This window comes from Arvicanthis niloticus, chromosome 8 (genome assembly GCF_011762505.2).
Source record: "Arvicanthis niloticus isolate mArvNil1 chromosome 8, mArvNil1.pat.X, whole genome shotgun sequence".
NCBI lineage: Eukaryota > Metazoa > Chordata > Mammalia > Rodentia > Muridae > Arvicanthis > Arvicanthis niloticus.
The window spans coordinates 48,486,620-48,503,196 of record NC_047665.1 but is presented as its reverse complement, the minus strand read 5'-3'; the positions used below and the strand labels follow the sequence as shown (position 1 = coordinate 48,503,196).

General features: G+C 40.3%; 1 protein-coding gene across 1 annotated transcript in view; it reads right to left on the bottom strand.

Annotated features, from left to right (window-relative positions):
• Ryr2 (ryanodine receptor 2) overlaps positions 1 to 16,577 on the bottom strand; it is a 566,557-nt gene that overhangs the window by 156,128 nt on the left and 393,852 nt on the right. Inside the window, exons 43-49 of the mRNA XM_076939363.1 lie at positions 13,226 to 13,358; positions 12,189 to 12,292; positions 8,796 to 8,931; positions 7,382 to 7,568; positions 4,949 to 5,054; positions 2,702 to 2,822; positions 506 to 675 (exon numbers count right to left, since the gene is read on the bottom strand). Of these exons, the coding sequence (XP_076795478.1) occupies positions 506 to 675; positions 2,702 to 2,822; positions 4,949 to 5,054; positions 7,382 to 7,568; positions 8,796 to 8,931; positions 12,189 to 12,292; positions 13,226 to 13,358 (957 nt within the window). The remainder of the gene's footprint in view (positions 1 to 505; positions 676 to 2,701; positions 2,823 to 4,948; positions 5,055 to 7,381; positions 7,569 to 8,795; positions 8,932 to 12,188; positions 12,293 to 13,225; positions 13,359 to 16,577) is intronic.

The window sequence follows — 16,577 nt, the reverse complement described above, 5'->3', positions numbered from 1 at the left end:
TTCTGATTCAGCTAGACTATCTAGCCAATAATCTCCAGGAATCATACTTATCTCTACCATCTAGTGCTTAGATTTTTACACACATACACCCCCCCCACACACACACCTAGGTCTTTTTTTTAACCTGGGTTTAAGGATAAACTAAGGTCTTCATGTTTAAGTGACAAGCACTTTATCAAATGAGCCATCTCTATATATTTAGAAAAATAAGATAATGAACAGACATTTAATAGATATTCCTATGACTTCCCAAGTTAAGCATAGATCAATGAGCCTCTTGTCTCCCACCGCACTTTGTCAGATTTCTTGCCAGCCCTATGAGGCACGTAGTTTCACTAGTTAATAAATTTTCTTTGGACAGGGGCTGTTTGATTTTCTCTTTACTCACTGCTGTCCTGAAACCAATATAGGTGTGCAGTGAATACTGGTTGAGAATGAGTGGATGAGTGAGTCCATAGACATAGACCTCAGAGTCAAGGGTACAAGTTCACTTTTCTTATCATACCGTGTCTAGAGAGGCAGCAGCTCGAAGATCTGGCAGAAAGCCAACCTCAAGGAGATGGAGGAGGAAATCTTGCACCTCAATTCCATAGACCCTGTCAAGGAACAAAACCATGGCTGCCTTGTGATCTGGGCAAAACCCCGCGGACATGTCAGGCTCCACCACCTTCCCATCTACAAGAGAGAAGGTGACATGTTGGTGTCAATGGCCTGGCCATATGTGGGTTGATGACATTTGGCTTTTGCCAACCATGTCATGTTTTAAATAAATTATATTAATGAAATGTTTTCCTGTTTTACTACCTTCATACAATTGTGTGCTTGGCTGGTAAACTAGGGCAATACAATTTGAACCCAAGGTCATATAGATGTCATTTGGGCAACTGTTCACTTCATATTTGTAAAGGCATAGTATCTGGCAGATGCCAAGAAGGAAATAGAAGGCATCAAATAGATCTGGTAAAATGTGGAGTGGATACCATGAAAAGTTAAATAAAACCACAGGCTGGGGGCACATGACTTTAATCCAGTACTTGGCAGGCAGAGACAGGTGAATGACTATGAGTTAGAGGCCAGCCTGGTCTACAAGTGAATTCCAGGACGACCAGGGCTGTTACACAGAAAAACCCTGTCTAAAAGAAACTAACTAGCTTAATAAATAAACAAACAATAAGGAACACATTCTTCTACTCTTGTCAAGGGCGCATCCCTTTAAACTTATGTGATAATAAGGGTACCTGTCCACCGCTATGGTTCAGGATGATTATGAATGAAATAGCATAATAGTGAATATAGTTACACAATCATCATAAAGTGACAAATCAAAACAATGAAACCAGCATGGATTTCATATGAAATAGACTTCATTAATCACAACATATGAGAGTCATGTCATTTTCTCTCTCTCAATACTCAATACTTGAAGCCTATGTAGACCAATGAATCCCTTATAATAATTCTTTAAGTTCAGAGGTTGAAGACCATTAGTATAAAGAATTATGGGACTGAGTGACAATTTAAAATCATGGGGAGCCTATTGATCCCCTTTAGATCATAAGATAATTATGCCAAACTGGTCCTGATAACACACAGTAAGAGTCTATGAAAGGTATCACAGAGTTTTCCCACAGGGATGTAATGTTGAAAAAAGCAGAGCCAGGAAACAAGGATATATGACAGTCACCAGACCCAAATAGCTTTTCACTTGGAGCCAATAAACAAATAATATTTAAATAAAATTCAAAGTTGATACTCACTAGTTCCTGGTCATTATTTTAAAATATCTAATATAACTAATATTATCTCTGCTTTATTGTAAGAAAAATAGATTTTAGAGTTTAACTCTGCTGGGAATATGATAGATAGCACTGTTAGATGATAGATCTGAGTGGTAGAGCTAGTAGAAGTTTCTGGAAGACAACTCAGACCCTGCATTTGTCTACACAGCTGAACAGGCTATTTTAAGACCTTATTTCCTACCTCTACGATAAAGCATCAGTTTTTAAAACAGAAGTTGTCTGATCCCTGATATGAAACCAACTACAGGATCTTGACTAGTCTCAAAGACAAACAGGAAGGAGGCAGTCCAGAAATCTGGTAGCTGTGCCTCCTCGGGATCAGATGCCCCATTCTCATTCTTCAGAATGCAGATTGGTTGTTCCCATTGTATCAAAAAGTTATGTGCCAGGATATTTCCTGCACCAATGAGGGGTCTGCATTCTCCAAGGGGCTTCATGACAATACCAGTTGCTTTGTGGTTTTACTCCCTCTGGGAACTTTTCTGAAGTATTGTGAGAAGAAACACCCTGAAAGGGTACCAGCCTACCGTGACCATAGAGACAATGGTAGTTACCTGATATTACAAATACACAACCCACTTCATAAATATCTGTAATGTAGTCTTGTGAGTTCTACCATGTGGGTCCCTGAGATTCAACTCAGGTGCTCTATGGGCATTGATTTTAATTTAATCACGACTGCCTGAGGTTTAAAACCCACTGGCGTGCTACCATTGCTATTCCATTATTACCACCCCCTCAAACACATAGGGCATGATGCAGTAAGGACCTGCCCACTCCTATATGTGAGCAAGCATCTGACTGGATGGAGGTGGGAGCGGGGATGCTAAGCACTGATGAGATTTTCATAAAGTATTGTCCTCCCAGTTCTACAGAGTGCACAGGATGGATGCTGGTCTTACCTTTGGCTATTGTTGGCATCTGAAATGCAATGCTGATGACACCCACCAAGTCTCCCAGTGGAATCAGGGATCGCAAAATAGACCTGATTCGGATGGCTTCTCCCTTTCCAGCATGAATCAACTAAACAGGAAGAGGAAAAAGGAACTTTAGAACTAGTTGTGGACTCTATCTGTAGTTTTGTTATATGACTTAAACTGTGACAATCAATGTATACAGCAATTGTCTGCCCTGAACATGTATAAAGCTAACCATCTCAAAGAAACCGCATACAGCTGGGCAACCACTGCTTATAGTTCCCATAATCATGAAGAAACACTGGATTACATACACTTCAGACTAGGTCACCTGTTTTCCAATAGTTTGTAGATTTTTTTATAATGTTTGGGGTACCAGAACAAACTGATAACCAGAAAAGTCTATAAACAATTGCCCTTAGAATTATATACACCCACCAATAACCAGAGAAATAACACAATTAAACAGCCACTATTCAAAGTCACTGAAGTCATGCTAATATTTTTTACGTATTTAGCCTCTTTCTTGTCTTAGAAATTAATTTTATATCCACCCATATTCTGTCTTGATTCTTAGAGAAAGGGGTCGGTTTACAGGAATCTTGACATTCCATTTAAGACTTCTAGCTGAGAAAGTTCCTATGGTGCCAGTGGATCAGAATAGTTAAGAATCTCAGTAGGTTTCTTAAATAAGTCACCAATCTCTAGAGCTGGGACCAGCATCTGTTACATTCACCACAGGGCAGGAAAAGCAAGTGATATTCAAGGCCTAGTGGAGAGTTCAGCTAATGACTGTAAAGATGGTAGAACGTCAGCAGGGCAAGGTGGGAATGAAGAGCCCTCACTGGTCTGCTTTATCATTCCCAGACCCTTAAGATGGCAAGACGATAACACTCAAAGCATCTGTGCATTATAATTTGTTTCTTTGTTCCTCTGATCTTTTCTCTGAGACAAGCAAAGGTACAAATTACATGGGCATCCATGCTTTTGTCTGCAACCACTTCCAGCACACACATCTTCCATCATGTCTTCTCAGTTACCAAAGTGAGAAATCACATGAGCAGCAGAGGCTGAGTTTAAAAAAAATGATTCCAAGTTTTCTAATATTCTAACTGTTCTCTATTCTGTGGTTCTTCTCTGGTTTCAACAGAAGAGAACATCACATAGATTTCATAATATGAGTTTAAAGGGAAGGCCTTTAAAGAGCTGAAAACCAACATGGGCACCAAGGGCGGGGAAATAAAATGCATTGCAAGCCACCCGCTCTGGCTTCATGTTTATCCCAGCTCAAAATTAGACTTGCAGGTTTGTTTATTCTTTTAGCATTTCATAGTGTTTATAATGTGCCAAACATATTCACTCCCAATTCTGCAAACTCCCTCTGATCCCTCCAACACATCTTATTTACAAATACACATCTCCTTAAAGAATTAAGAACCAACCTAACCAAATGTGTGCTATCCATATGTGCGTGGGTGTAGGGCCATCCACAAAGACAAGGGGAATCTACTTGGCAGTTCCCAAAAAAGAGCAGCTTTTCTTTCCCTAACAGCCATTGACTGCCAGTGGCTCATCAGCTAGGGTGGGGCTTCAGGAGCCTGGAAGCTGTTATAGAGAAGTACAGCTGGTCACAGTGCAGAGAGCAAGTGACTCTGGACCCCTAAACTGGACATTTGTAACACAAGCTTTATACTCAAGACTTGGGGAACAGTGTAGAAACGGGAATAAAAGACTTCTGTGAACCAGAAGACCAAGAGGCTGGTGTGAAATCAGTTTGTCTAGACACAACAGGCCTGCTACCATATGCTCTCTCAACAACTCAGCCTTATAGTTTTAAAATCAATCTTGCCCATCTGTACTCAAATAGAGATAAGCATTATACAAAAGGAATCAGTGATTGGTGGAAACAGTGGATTTCCATCAGAGAAGAAACCGTGCAGGGAAAACATATTCTCGTCTTCGAAGGCAAGGAGGCCACATGAGTTTTAAAGACATATGGGTGACTAAATATTCTATTAATGACTTGTAATGACAATCTCATTACCAATTTTTATAGCCAATGGGACATGTCCAACTAAACAAACATTCGTTCAACAGTTAGGCAGTAGCTATTATTTTTAATGGAGCATGAATATTACTAGTTTGAGACGCTGCTGTGAGCCCTGCCAGCATGATGTCTGGCACTGATGACTGTGTCAAGATTGCTGCCCTCAAGCCCCCAAATAGACTCACGTGCATTTCAGGAGCACAGCGACCAAGCAGGTCAATCAAAGCTGCGTAGAAGGTCATGATCGCGTTTCCCATGTGGATGGTATCATCTTCTTCTTCTTCTGTATCACTTTCAGGAAATTTGTCCCAAAAGAAGCAGAAAATAAATGAAGTTGCAGTGCTCAGGGGAAAAAGGATAGCTTTTCCTACCTGTCCTTTCACACTTCTCAGAATACCGGTGATACTTTTTTTTTTTTTTTTTTTTTTCAAACAAAATAACAATGCATTAAGGATCAGAATTGGGACTCTATTACCAAGAGCACATTGCAAGGACATGTTAAGATTCCTGCCACGGGATAGGCAGAGGATCACTCATCTGATGGGTATTGATCATGTCCTTCTTTTCAGGCTTAAGAATTTAATGTTCTTTTTTGTTTATGAGCATGTGCGTTTGCGTATGTGCACACAGGAGGTATCAGATCCCTGAAACATGAATTGCACGCAGTTGTGAGCTGCTTGATTTGGGTACTGAGAGCCAAACTCAAGAGGGCTCTAGAAGAATAACAAGTGCTCTCAACCACCAAACCATCCCTGCAGCCCCTTGCTTCTTTTTGTTTGTCTATTTGTTTGTTTGTTTTGCTGTTAATATTTTGAGCTGGTGTACAAACAGCTTTCATTATGATATTTTTATATTTGCAACATTGTGCTTTTCTTATATTTATCCTCCCATCACCCTGTCTCCTTCTGAATAGTCCCTTTTTACTTTTACACCACATATAAAGAAATGCATATATGTGTACAACATATATACACATATGCAACATACATATATGTGTGGGTGGCACTCATTTCTAATGACAGACAGCATATTAACTAAAAATGGTTTAAAGACTATTGTGAAGTTTCTGAGTGCTTTTCCAAGTATTGCTCAAGTAGAGAAAGGGTAACCAAAGGCACCATGTATGATAATATATGTCAGACCCCATGTATACTGCTTGGTCAAAAATAACATTTACAAGTGTTACTTCATGTATTCACCTATGATACCAATAACCTTACCCTCACTCCATCAACCACAGACAATCTAGTTGTTCCTTTTGCTACCTCCAAAATGTTCTCTTTCTGACAACACTCCATCATCTGGCCAATAGAATGCACATGTGAACAGCCCTCACAGTCTATGTCCCTCCTTCTTGGTGGCTTGAAGAAAGTGTCCTCAATTGGACTAACGAGTCTGCAGAGTGGCAGTGAATTGCCTTGTAGGTGCACAAGGGAGGTCTCAAGCTTTTGTGTGCACACAGGCTAGCATCATCCTTTTCTGAGCTCCCAGTATGTATTTCTCTCTATAAGGGCAGTGAAGAACTGCGTTAACCATTGTGATAAACAATTATGGCCTGGGTTTCCTCTGCCTGTGGAAGAAATACGGTTCCCTTACTTGCAAGTTTGTTCCCTCTGAGTCCTATACTTTATCTTTACAATTGCACTAAGAGTGTAGGTGCATGACCCCCTCAGAGAATATTTACTGCCACAGATTAGAAACGTGCCTGTCTGCATTGCCTTACAACCCTACTGGACGAGCATTGGTGTCTTCTGACACACATCTCTCCAGTACATTAGCCAAGCATTCTGTTCCTCTGAATTGCATCTGTTTTCCTTGCTGTTACTATCATAGTCAGTAAATGAGTCCCCCATTTCCTTACTAAAGGTCTCTTTCTCTATCTAACTTATAAGAACTACAGAAACTTATCTTGGGTGGCTGGATCAATTGTTCAGCAGCATAGAAACCTTATATCACAAGTATAAAGACCTTGGTTCAAATCACCACAACTCACATAAAAATCCAGGCATGGTCATGCATGCCTGTCACCCCAGGGTTGGCAGAGGAGCAGATTCAGGAAGGTTGTTAAGGGCTTTTGAGCTGCCAGCCTAGTTCCTAATTCAGTGAGTGGCTCTGTTTCAGAGAATGAGGCAAAGAGTGACAGAGTAGGATAACCAATACCTCCCTCTGGACCCTGTACATAAAAGAATATGTGTGTTCTCATTCTCCCTCTCTCCCTCTCTCTCTTTCTCTCTCTCTCTCTCTCTCTCAGATACTCACCTCTGATCCTCTATACTGTACAGGTATGGCCTACCTGTGGTTTGTGGACAAACACTTTGTAGATGACAACATCATGCTCCAATATCAAGGATACAGGTTTCTGAACTGTATTCTTTGTCTAGCTAGCCCCAAAATACCTACAAGATGCATGTCCTAAGTCCACACCAAGTCTCCAGCTTATTTCCTTATTTATTCAGTCTGTCTCACTAGCCAACCCCCATTCATCTAAGACACTCAGTTTTCAAGGGAGTACTCTTCAGTGACAGATAGTGAAATAATAAGTAACAGAATGTCATCTATACATTGTCAACCTTAACGAGGTGATATCATTTTCTAAGGGTGTGTGCAAATAGACCTACAGGGTTTTGCTGGATCCACTGGTCGGAGAGGGGCCATCTCTAGAAGGATCCTCAGCTATTTTTATGGCTTCTTCCATGGCTGCGAGGAGACCGTTACCACCTTCTCCTCTCAAGGCAGGACCAAAGCACTCGGGTCTCCGGATGAGCAACCTCACTACAACATTTGCGTTCTCTTCCACACTCTCCCCTGCAGTCAAAAGAGAAATATGAACAAAAGATGGGCTTTCTGGGCACCGTGTGTCATAAGCATTTAAAGAAATAGGTATACCTTAGAAATATACTATAATAGTAATTCAACTTCTAAATTACATTTATTTATTGGGGGTGGGGTGGTCAGGTCACATGATACACGAAAGCCAGAAAACAACCTTCAGGAGTTGTTTCTCTTCTTCTACCATATGGGTTTCAGGGATAGAACTCTTGTAGCCAGACTCGGTGACAAGCACTTTACCCATTGAGCCATCTTACTGGACCATAAATTCAACACTTAGCCCACATCACAACTTCTATGTGTATTGTTATGGGCTACATGCCAGATGATCCTCAGAGACCTACATGTCTGGATAACTGTTCCTGACAATCTTGAGAGACTGGAAGATGACTGGGATTTGGGGACTAGCTGGCTATTATAGGCTGTCAGTGAGAGCCTTGAAAGTTCTACCTCTAGCTATATTCTGGCTCTCATTCTTTACTTCCTGGTTGGTGTCACACAAGAAGCTACATTGCAAGTTCCGACTAACCAAGGACTAAGCTATTGCATCTAACTTTCCTTCAGTGATAGACTGATTGGGTTCCTCCCCAAGGCACCTCTGTCAGGTATTCTAACTCAGCAATGAAAGACATGACAGATGTACACACTAAACAACGTAAGTCACATCCTTTGATAATATTTTCCAAGTAAAGCAAAATATTACAGAGACAAACTATCTGTTAAGGGAGAAGCTATTGTAATCCTAACCCTTAAGACCCAACTGCAAAAATCCAGAAGGTAAATACAGATTTAAAGTTAAACAATAAAAAAAAATTATCCACATTAAAAAATGTAGTATGGGTTACTTCTGTGGAATGAAAACTATTAAATAAAATATATAACTTCTTACATTCACTTTCTTCATAAAATGCTATGATGAACACTTACTTTATTTTCATTTAAAATATTACTATTTACTTAAAAAATTGCATATCTACATGTCTGTGTGTGCATGTAAGCACAGGAACCCAAAGACATCACAAGAGAATGTCAGCTCTCTTGGAGCTGGAGTTACAGGCAGTTGTAAGCTATCTCTTATGGGTGCTGGGAACTGAACTTGGGTCTTCTACAGGGGTAGATTAGTGACCCTGACCACTGAGCCTTCTCCCTAGCCTCAGAACCCTTATTTTCAGTTTTATGAACCTGCCAGTGGTTGTGTCCTACCATTACAGAAGACTGCAAATCTGAGAAAGTCAAGATATCGCTCTCCTTCAACTGGATTCCACCCAATGTCTGGATAACCCTTAGACACCAGCATCTGACAGCTCTGCAGACCACAGCCAGCCAGATAGCGAACTACCTACAAACAAAGGATGAGCAAGGGGTTAGCCTTCACTTGAAACAAACATGAGCATATACTAAGTCTGGTGAATGAGATTATCCAATGGTGGTTTGAAACACATGCATTTCATTTCTTTATGTGTGTATATAAGTATGTGTGAGTGCAGGTGCCCAGGGAGGTAAAAAGACACAGCATTGGATCTCTTGGAGCTAGAGTTGTAGGCAGCCATCACTGACTATTTGATGTGGGTGCTGAGAATAGAACTTGAGTCCTCTGAAAGAGCAGCAATCACTTTTAAGCACTGAACCCTAATTCTCCAGCCCTAATGAATGTATTTTTTTGCAATTCTTTTTAATATCATGATAACTGAAATAAAAATGTAGTCATCAAAATTATGAATGAATTCTCTAAGAAAATAATGTTCTTGAATTCCATGCCATATACTCAAGACCTTTGCATACAAGTATCATAATATCTGACACATCCCTGAATGTCTAATGACCTCTGACCCAATTCCAAACCACCTGAGTGAGTCCTCCTACAGTTCACCTGGTAAGGGATGGGTTGCAAACACTCTGAACACAGGAATAACTGTCTGAGATGCAAAGGCACCTTGGAGGGAATTGCCTCCAAATGATTCAACCATTCAATGACAGGGCAGTTATGAGAAGGTGCTTAAGTGGGGCGATGCTAACTTAAAGGCAGATCTCAATTCTGACCAGACATGTCTCAGGGTGCATCATTTTGAGCAAGTTATTTATTCTCCTTGCACTAGTGTCAGTGACCACACTACTCGAGCTATACACTGACTCTCTGTAATCCAAATCTCTAAAATCCCCAAAGCTATGAAATCTAAAACACTTTTGAGTGTTGACATGAAGTCACAAATAGAAAAGTCTACATCTGGCCTCAGATGGCAGATGACTTTCAAAAGGCAGGTGTGCAAAAAAAAAAAAAAAAAAATATTTCATTATGTGTATGTGGTAACTTTTCAGAATTGAGAAATTTCTCACATCTGAATCACAATGGACCCCAAGCATCTTGGATGGGAGATATTCAACCTGCCTGTTGGCAGCACTTTTCAGGGCTGTTGAAATTTACACTTGAAAAAAAATGGCTTCTTGGTTTATCTTTTTAAGATACTTCATTTCATAGGCATGATGATAGTATATAACATTTCATGAGTGATTGTGACATAAAAAGAAATCCATCCCCAAAGAAGCCATAGCCAATGGTGACAGGGCATTACATGAATAACTTAGCAGAGTTCTGTCAGGCTTAGAAATAAATGTTGCAGCTACAACTTTTATGTCTGCAGCATTGAGGCAAGTGATGTTCAAGAGAATGGCCTGCTTAAGGCACTTCAATATATTCCACAACATTCCATCCTCCTCCCATGGTACCCTGTGCTCTTTGTATCCCTTGTTCTATATTTTATTTTTTAGCCCCAGATGAACTGTTTTCTCCCAATACAAACTAGCTTATATTTTCAATAATATTAACACACAGAATTGTGCAGCATGTACCTTCCTGTGTCTGACTTCTATTACATGGTAAGATGATTTGAAGACTCAGTCACATTGCAGCATAGGTTAACACTGAATTCTTTTGTATTGTTGAGTAGCAATCCACTGTATGTGGATGGATAGTACCAGCTTCTCTTACCAATTTGTACAGTGATGGGTATTTTAGCTGTGGACTATGATGGATCCCTTTCCATTGAGCAAAGCCCTAGGAATGTAAAGACTATGTGTACAGTTCACTGTAGAGAGTGCATGTTTAAACTGATAAACTGTTAGGGGGCTTTTCAGACTCACGGTGCCATGTTCATTCAACAGCACCCTGGCGGGGAGTCCAATTGCCCCACATTCTTTATTTATAGTTGGTATTACCAAGGGTCTGGATATTAACTATTTTAAGAGATTAATGAGATCTAGGAGTAAAGTATTCTCCATGAGTCAGAGATGTGAAGCTTCATGACATTGATCTGATGTGGCAGGGTACTGGGGAAGAGCTCACTGCCTTATACTTGTAACCAGCACATGCAGGTGTGCCTCAGTGCCAACACCTTTTTCTGAAGCTGAGCAACCATTTGCAAAAATGCTGGTATCACTAGGAGCAACACCAGTAGAGAGTGAACTTTTAGAAATACGTAAGTACAATAATTTTTAACCTGCAGTGTCAACTGGTGATCGAGTTCATGTATGATCACAATTCCCAAAGACTACAGACTCTAGAGATACTGTAGATGTCTTGTTTTGGGCGGGAACATTCTATGATGTCTGCATCACAGAGATGCTATCTAACAAATATATTATATACATGTGTGTGTGTAACATGAAATATATTCAACGAAAGAAAATAAAGCCATGAAGCTAATAAGAAGGGCCAAAGCACAGACTTCCACCTTTAAATAGCAGGCCTTGGAAGACATGAACACAAACATGACTTTAGAGTCATTATTAAAAAAAGATGTCTGACAAACAGCCACAGGCTAAAAGGGCTAAGGACATGGCATGTGGAGGGAAGAGTGAACACAAAAGCCCTGAGACAGGGACATATTCTGGGATGTTCAGTCATAGTGAGATCTGTGTGGCTGGAACAAAGAGAAGGGGCAGGAGAGTGGTAGGCTATGGGAGAAGACCAATATGGGGTGAGGAGCACTGAAGGAAGGTTGTGTCCTTTCCTTTTACACTGAGTGACACAGTAAACCACTGGGCAGTCCTGGGAAGAGGATGAGGGGTTCCTTTTAAGAGGATTAAAGTCTGTAAAGGAACAATAGACAGGGACTCTGGGGGAAGGACCAAATGAACAACTGAAAGGTCTGCAGCCATACTTTGGGGGAACATTCCATGCATGCTGGTCAACACACATGATCAGATATGCTTATGAATATCCAGCCTTGCAATTTTACTGGAACACATCCATGTTTATGTGATACAAAATTTATACAATGGAGGACAAAAATATACTTAGGGAAACTAGACCTCTATTATTAAATAAAATAGCAGATATCATGGGAAAAACTATGCCAGTCATGGAAAGGTGATTCCTATTTCACAGAAAATATTTATGGGAAAAGAGACAACCTCTCCAGATGTCTTAATCGTCATCACACCTAACTGATATGGAATGGAGAACAGAATTATGTCAAATATAAGACATTACAGAATTATAATCACATGTCATGATTTAACTCGATACAGCACAGGTGCATATACTGAAGTATGCCTGAGGTCCAGTCCAAAGACACTCAGGGCAGGAGCATGGCTCACCTTCTCCAGATCCGGCTCTCGTAGAGCGAGGGCAAGCTCATTGTTATCCATCACCGAAGCTGCGGCCACGTCTAAAGGAGTTGAACCTCTCATGGCTGGTGAGGCTAATTCAAACGAAGAGGAAATAATACCTGGATTGTGCTGGAGCTAGGAGTACAGTGTAAGAAAACACACCTTTCCAACACTTAATACCTAAATAACATATATATTGCACTATCCTAAATCTATGTAAGATCTTTGACAATCAAAAATGTGTATGCTTATTGTGATTGAAATAGATGCAGATTATGAAAGGATTCAGTTGCCCAAATGAACGTTCAAGACTTCTTACCAAGTTTTGTGATGAGATACTTCAGATCTACTTTTATTCTTAAAAAGTACAATGTACTACAGCAACCATGCACTTTGGGTGTTATGATCATTTAAACTGATATAAACTAGACAGCATCAAAAAATCCTCTCAGGTGGCAAACCTCTGGGCATGACTGAGGATGCAGTTTTAGAGTAGGTTAATTGAATGATGGGAAGACCCACCCTACATATGGGTGGTACCGATCCATGGGCAGAGGGCTTGGACTGAATTAAAAATAAAACAAGGCAAGATCTTTATCAGTACAGCTGAGTACTGGCTGCATCCTCCTTGCCCCCTGCTTCTTAATTTGCTCAGATATCAGCAAACAGCTTCACCTTTCTAGCCAATGCCACATCAGACAGTGGCCATGGTCATCAATCTTTCCCCACAATTACACTTTATACCCACAGAGTATGAGCTGGATAAACCCTTCCTTAGGTTTCTTTTTGTCAGATAATATAATGATGAGAAAATTAACTGATATGCCTACTGTCTAAGTCAAAACTGGTAGCTTTGTCTGGGATGCAGTTACAAGCAGCTGTGTGCCACCTAACATGGGTCCGAGGATCAGAACATCAGTCCTCTGCAGGAGCAGCAAGTGTTCATAACCACCAAGCCGTCGCTCCAGTTCCTGGCCAGGCTATTTTTTCTTTAAAGACTAAACTCATATGATACATTAACTTACCAAGACCAACACTGCTGTTTTCCAGTAAGTAACTGAGATGATCAAACATGGCTTTCTGATTCTGCCTACTTATACGACAGAAGTAACAGAGAAAACGGCAGCAGTTGGCCACCATCTTGGGAAAGGTGATTTCCTATAAAGAGAGTATCTGGTTAGTTGCTGAAACAAAGATAGGATTGAGCTCTGAAGGTAAGATCACAAGGACAGTATCAACCTGTTCGAACCCATGAAAACCAAGCTCAGTTGCTGAAAACCTTCAAACATTCAGCCTGTGATTCATTCAGTCCTCCAGCCACTGAACATCAGGCCTAACACTGACTCCCAAGCCCACCTGAATCTACAGATTCCATCGTCACTTAGCCTTAAACTTACAGCTAGCCTGCGCCTGGCTAAGGAATCAGACTGACAGAGACATGGCTGTGCTACCTGGCTACATGCCTGTCTATGCCTACCTGGGAAACTACATAATACCTCTGATTCTGTTTTATACAATCCAGAAAATATAGATATTAAGAACATAGGAACAGAAGGGAAAGATACACTGAATTTGGAGTCTCATAATGGGATGTTTTTGACTCCATCAATTGTTGTTGTTGCTGTTGTTGATATTCCAGGGCCTCACAGCCTGCCTGCTCTAGACACCACTTCTTTGCCAAGTTTCTGGCCAGAAGGCTCAAGTGGTCAGCACCCACACATGCACCTCTCCTTACCCCAGAATCTAGGATAAGTTCTCAACTTTCCTAATGCTATGACCCTTTAATACAGTTCTTCATGTTGTAGTGCCCCCCCAACCATAAAATTATTTTGTTGCTACTTTGTAACTGTAACTTTGCTACTGTTATGGATAGTAATGTAAATAGCTGATGTGCAGACTATCTGATATGCAACCCCTGTGGCCCCATTAGGGTTGTGGCCCACAGGTTGAGAACTACTACCCTAGATGCTTCTTCCCAAACTCAATACATTGTGAAGGTCTTTATATGTCTTTCTATCTGTGGGGCATGGGAAACATACATACTGTAAAAAATATGTGCTGTGATTTAAATTCAGGCATGCTATTTGGATCTCAAGTTATAAAACTGTGCTGCTTCACATGGAGTTATGTGTAGCAGAACTTTTCCCCCAATCAATCTAAATATTAATACAAGAAGCCTGAGATTGGACAGAGAAAAGGGAGGCAAAGCTAAGCATTTCAGAGACATGGACAGGAAGAAGAGAGGAGAAGGAAGGAAAACGGAGAAGAGGAAGATGATCCAGCTTCCCTGTGGCTTTTAAGGGCCACAGGAAGCTATGAATATCCTAAAGGGTAGAATAATTGGGACGATTTCTCTTATCTAGGTGAACAATTTATATCATTATCAATTGGCTCTGAAATTATTGTGTGGGCATCTTGTGAACTGGGAATTTGTTGATATATAAATCTGACTGATTAATTACAAGCTTCTAGAGTTTTGATTTACTGGGTTAAGGGAATTTGTGACAACTAGCCACAGGAGGTAGATGGCTGAGAAGGTAGGAGTGGCCCTGAGGCAGGCTAACCAGAGCTGAGAAGACCTGCCCACTGGGGCTAGCCAAGAGGCAGAGAGATGGCCAGGGCAGAGAGTAGTTGGGAATAGTGCATGAGATGGTACAATTGTTTAATATTTCCCGCAACAGTGATAGAGTTCTTTGCTGTGCTCTTTCTTCTAGATATCTGGGTGTTTCAGACTTTGTTGTAAATAGTACTTACTTAAAAGTTAACTTTTAAGTCTTACCATGTCCTTCTGGTCTGGGCCCAGGAACTGGGCAGATCCAAGATGACAACTCTACCCACAATCACACAGAACCCAGAGGAAGCGGGGCTCCCAGGAACTAACCCGGGCAGTATCTTTGGTAAGCAGACAACAATGTTCACCCCAAACAGGGAGTAACTGGGACCCACAAGGACCCAGGAAGTCACTCCCAGCCTGGAACACTGGTTCCCTTTGGTCTGGGCCAGAGCACTGAGCAGATCTTGGGTGGCAGCTCTGCCCCCAATCTCTAAGAACCCAGAGAAAACGGGGCTCCCAGAGCTCTAACCTGGGCAGCATCCTGTCTTCACTTGAGCACTGAGCAGATTTGGGGCCCCAGCGCTTTCCCCAGTAGTTACACCCACCCCACAACGTTCTGATATAACCAAGATAATAGGAAAGACAGGCTCCAGTCAGGGACAGGGCAGGTAGCACTAAGGAGATACAGATGGCAAAAGGCAAGTGCAAGAACAAAAGCATCAGTAACCCAGGGTACTTGGCATCATTAGAACCTAGTTCTCCCACACTAGGAAGTCCTGAATTCCCCCATATCACCAGGAAAGCAAGATTCAGATTTAAAATCACTTCTAATGATGATGATAGAGGACTTTAAGAAGGACATAAATAACACTCTCAAAGAATTTGAGGAGAACACAGGTAAACAGGTAGAAGCCCTTAAAGAGGAAACACAAAAATCCCTTAAAGAATTACAAGAGAACACAACCAAACAGGTGAAGGAATTGAACAAAACCATCCAGGACATAAAAATGGAAGTAGAAACAATCAAGAAATCACAAAGGGAGACTACCCTGGAGATAGAAAACCTAGGAAAGAAATCAGGAGTCATAGACACAAGCATCACCAACAGAATACAAGAAATAGAAGAGAGAATCTCAGGTACAGAAGATACCATAGAAAGTGTCAACACAACTGTCAAAGAAAATGCAAAATTCAATAAGTTCTTAACACAAAATAACCAGGAAATACAGGACACAATGAGGAGACCAAACCTAAGAATAATAGGTATAGATGAGAGTGAAGATTCCCAACTTAAAGGGCCAATAAATATCTTCAACAAAATTACAGAAGAAAACTTCCCTAATCTTAAGAGATGCCCATAAACATACAAGAAGCCTATAGAATGCCAAATAGACTAGACCAGAACAGAAATACCTCCCATTACATAATAATCAAAACACCAAGTACACAAAACAAAGAAAGAATATTAAATAGAATATTAATTAATTAATAATTAATTATGTGTAATTGATTATAATTATAATTATTAATATTAATAATTATAAATTAATAATTATAGTTATTAATGATCATAATTATGAAATTAGTAATTATAAATATTGATGATTATATTATTAGTATAACTATTAATTATTAATTATTAATATTATTAATTATTATAAATATTGTTAATTATTGATATTCTTAATTAATTATTATATAAGTAATAATAATTAAGAATATTAATGCAGTAAGGGAGAAAGGCCAAGTAACATATAAAGGCAGACCTATCAGAATTACACCAGACTTCTCACCAGATACTATAAAAGCTAGAAGATGCTGGA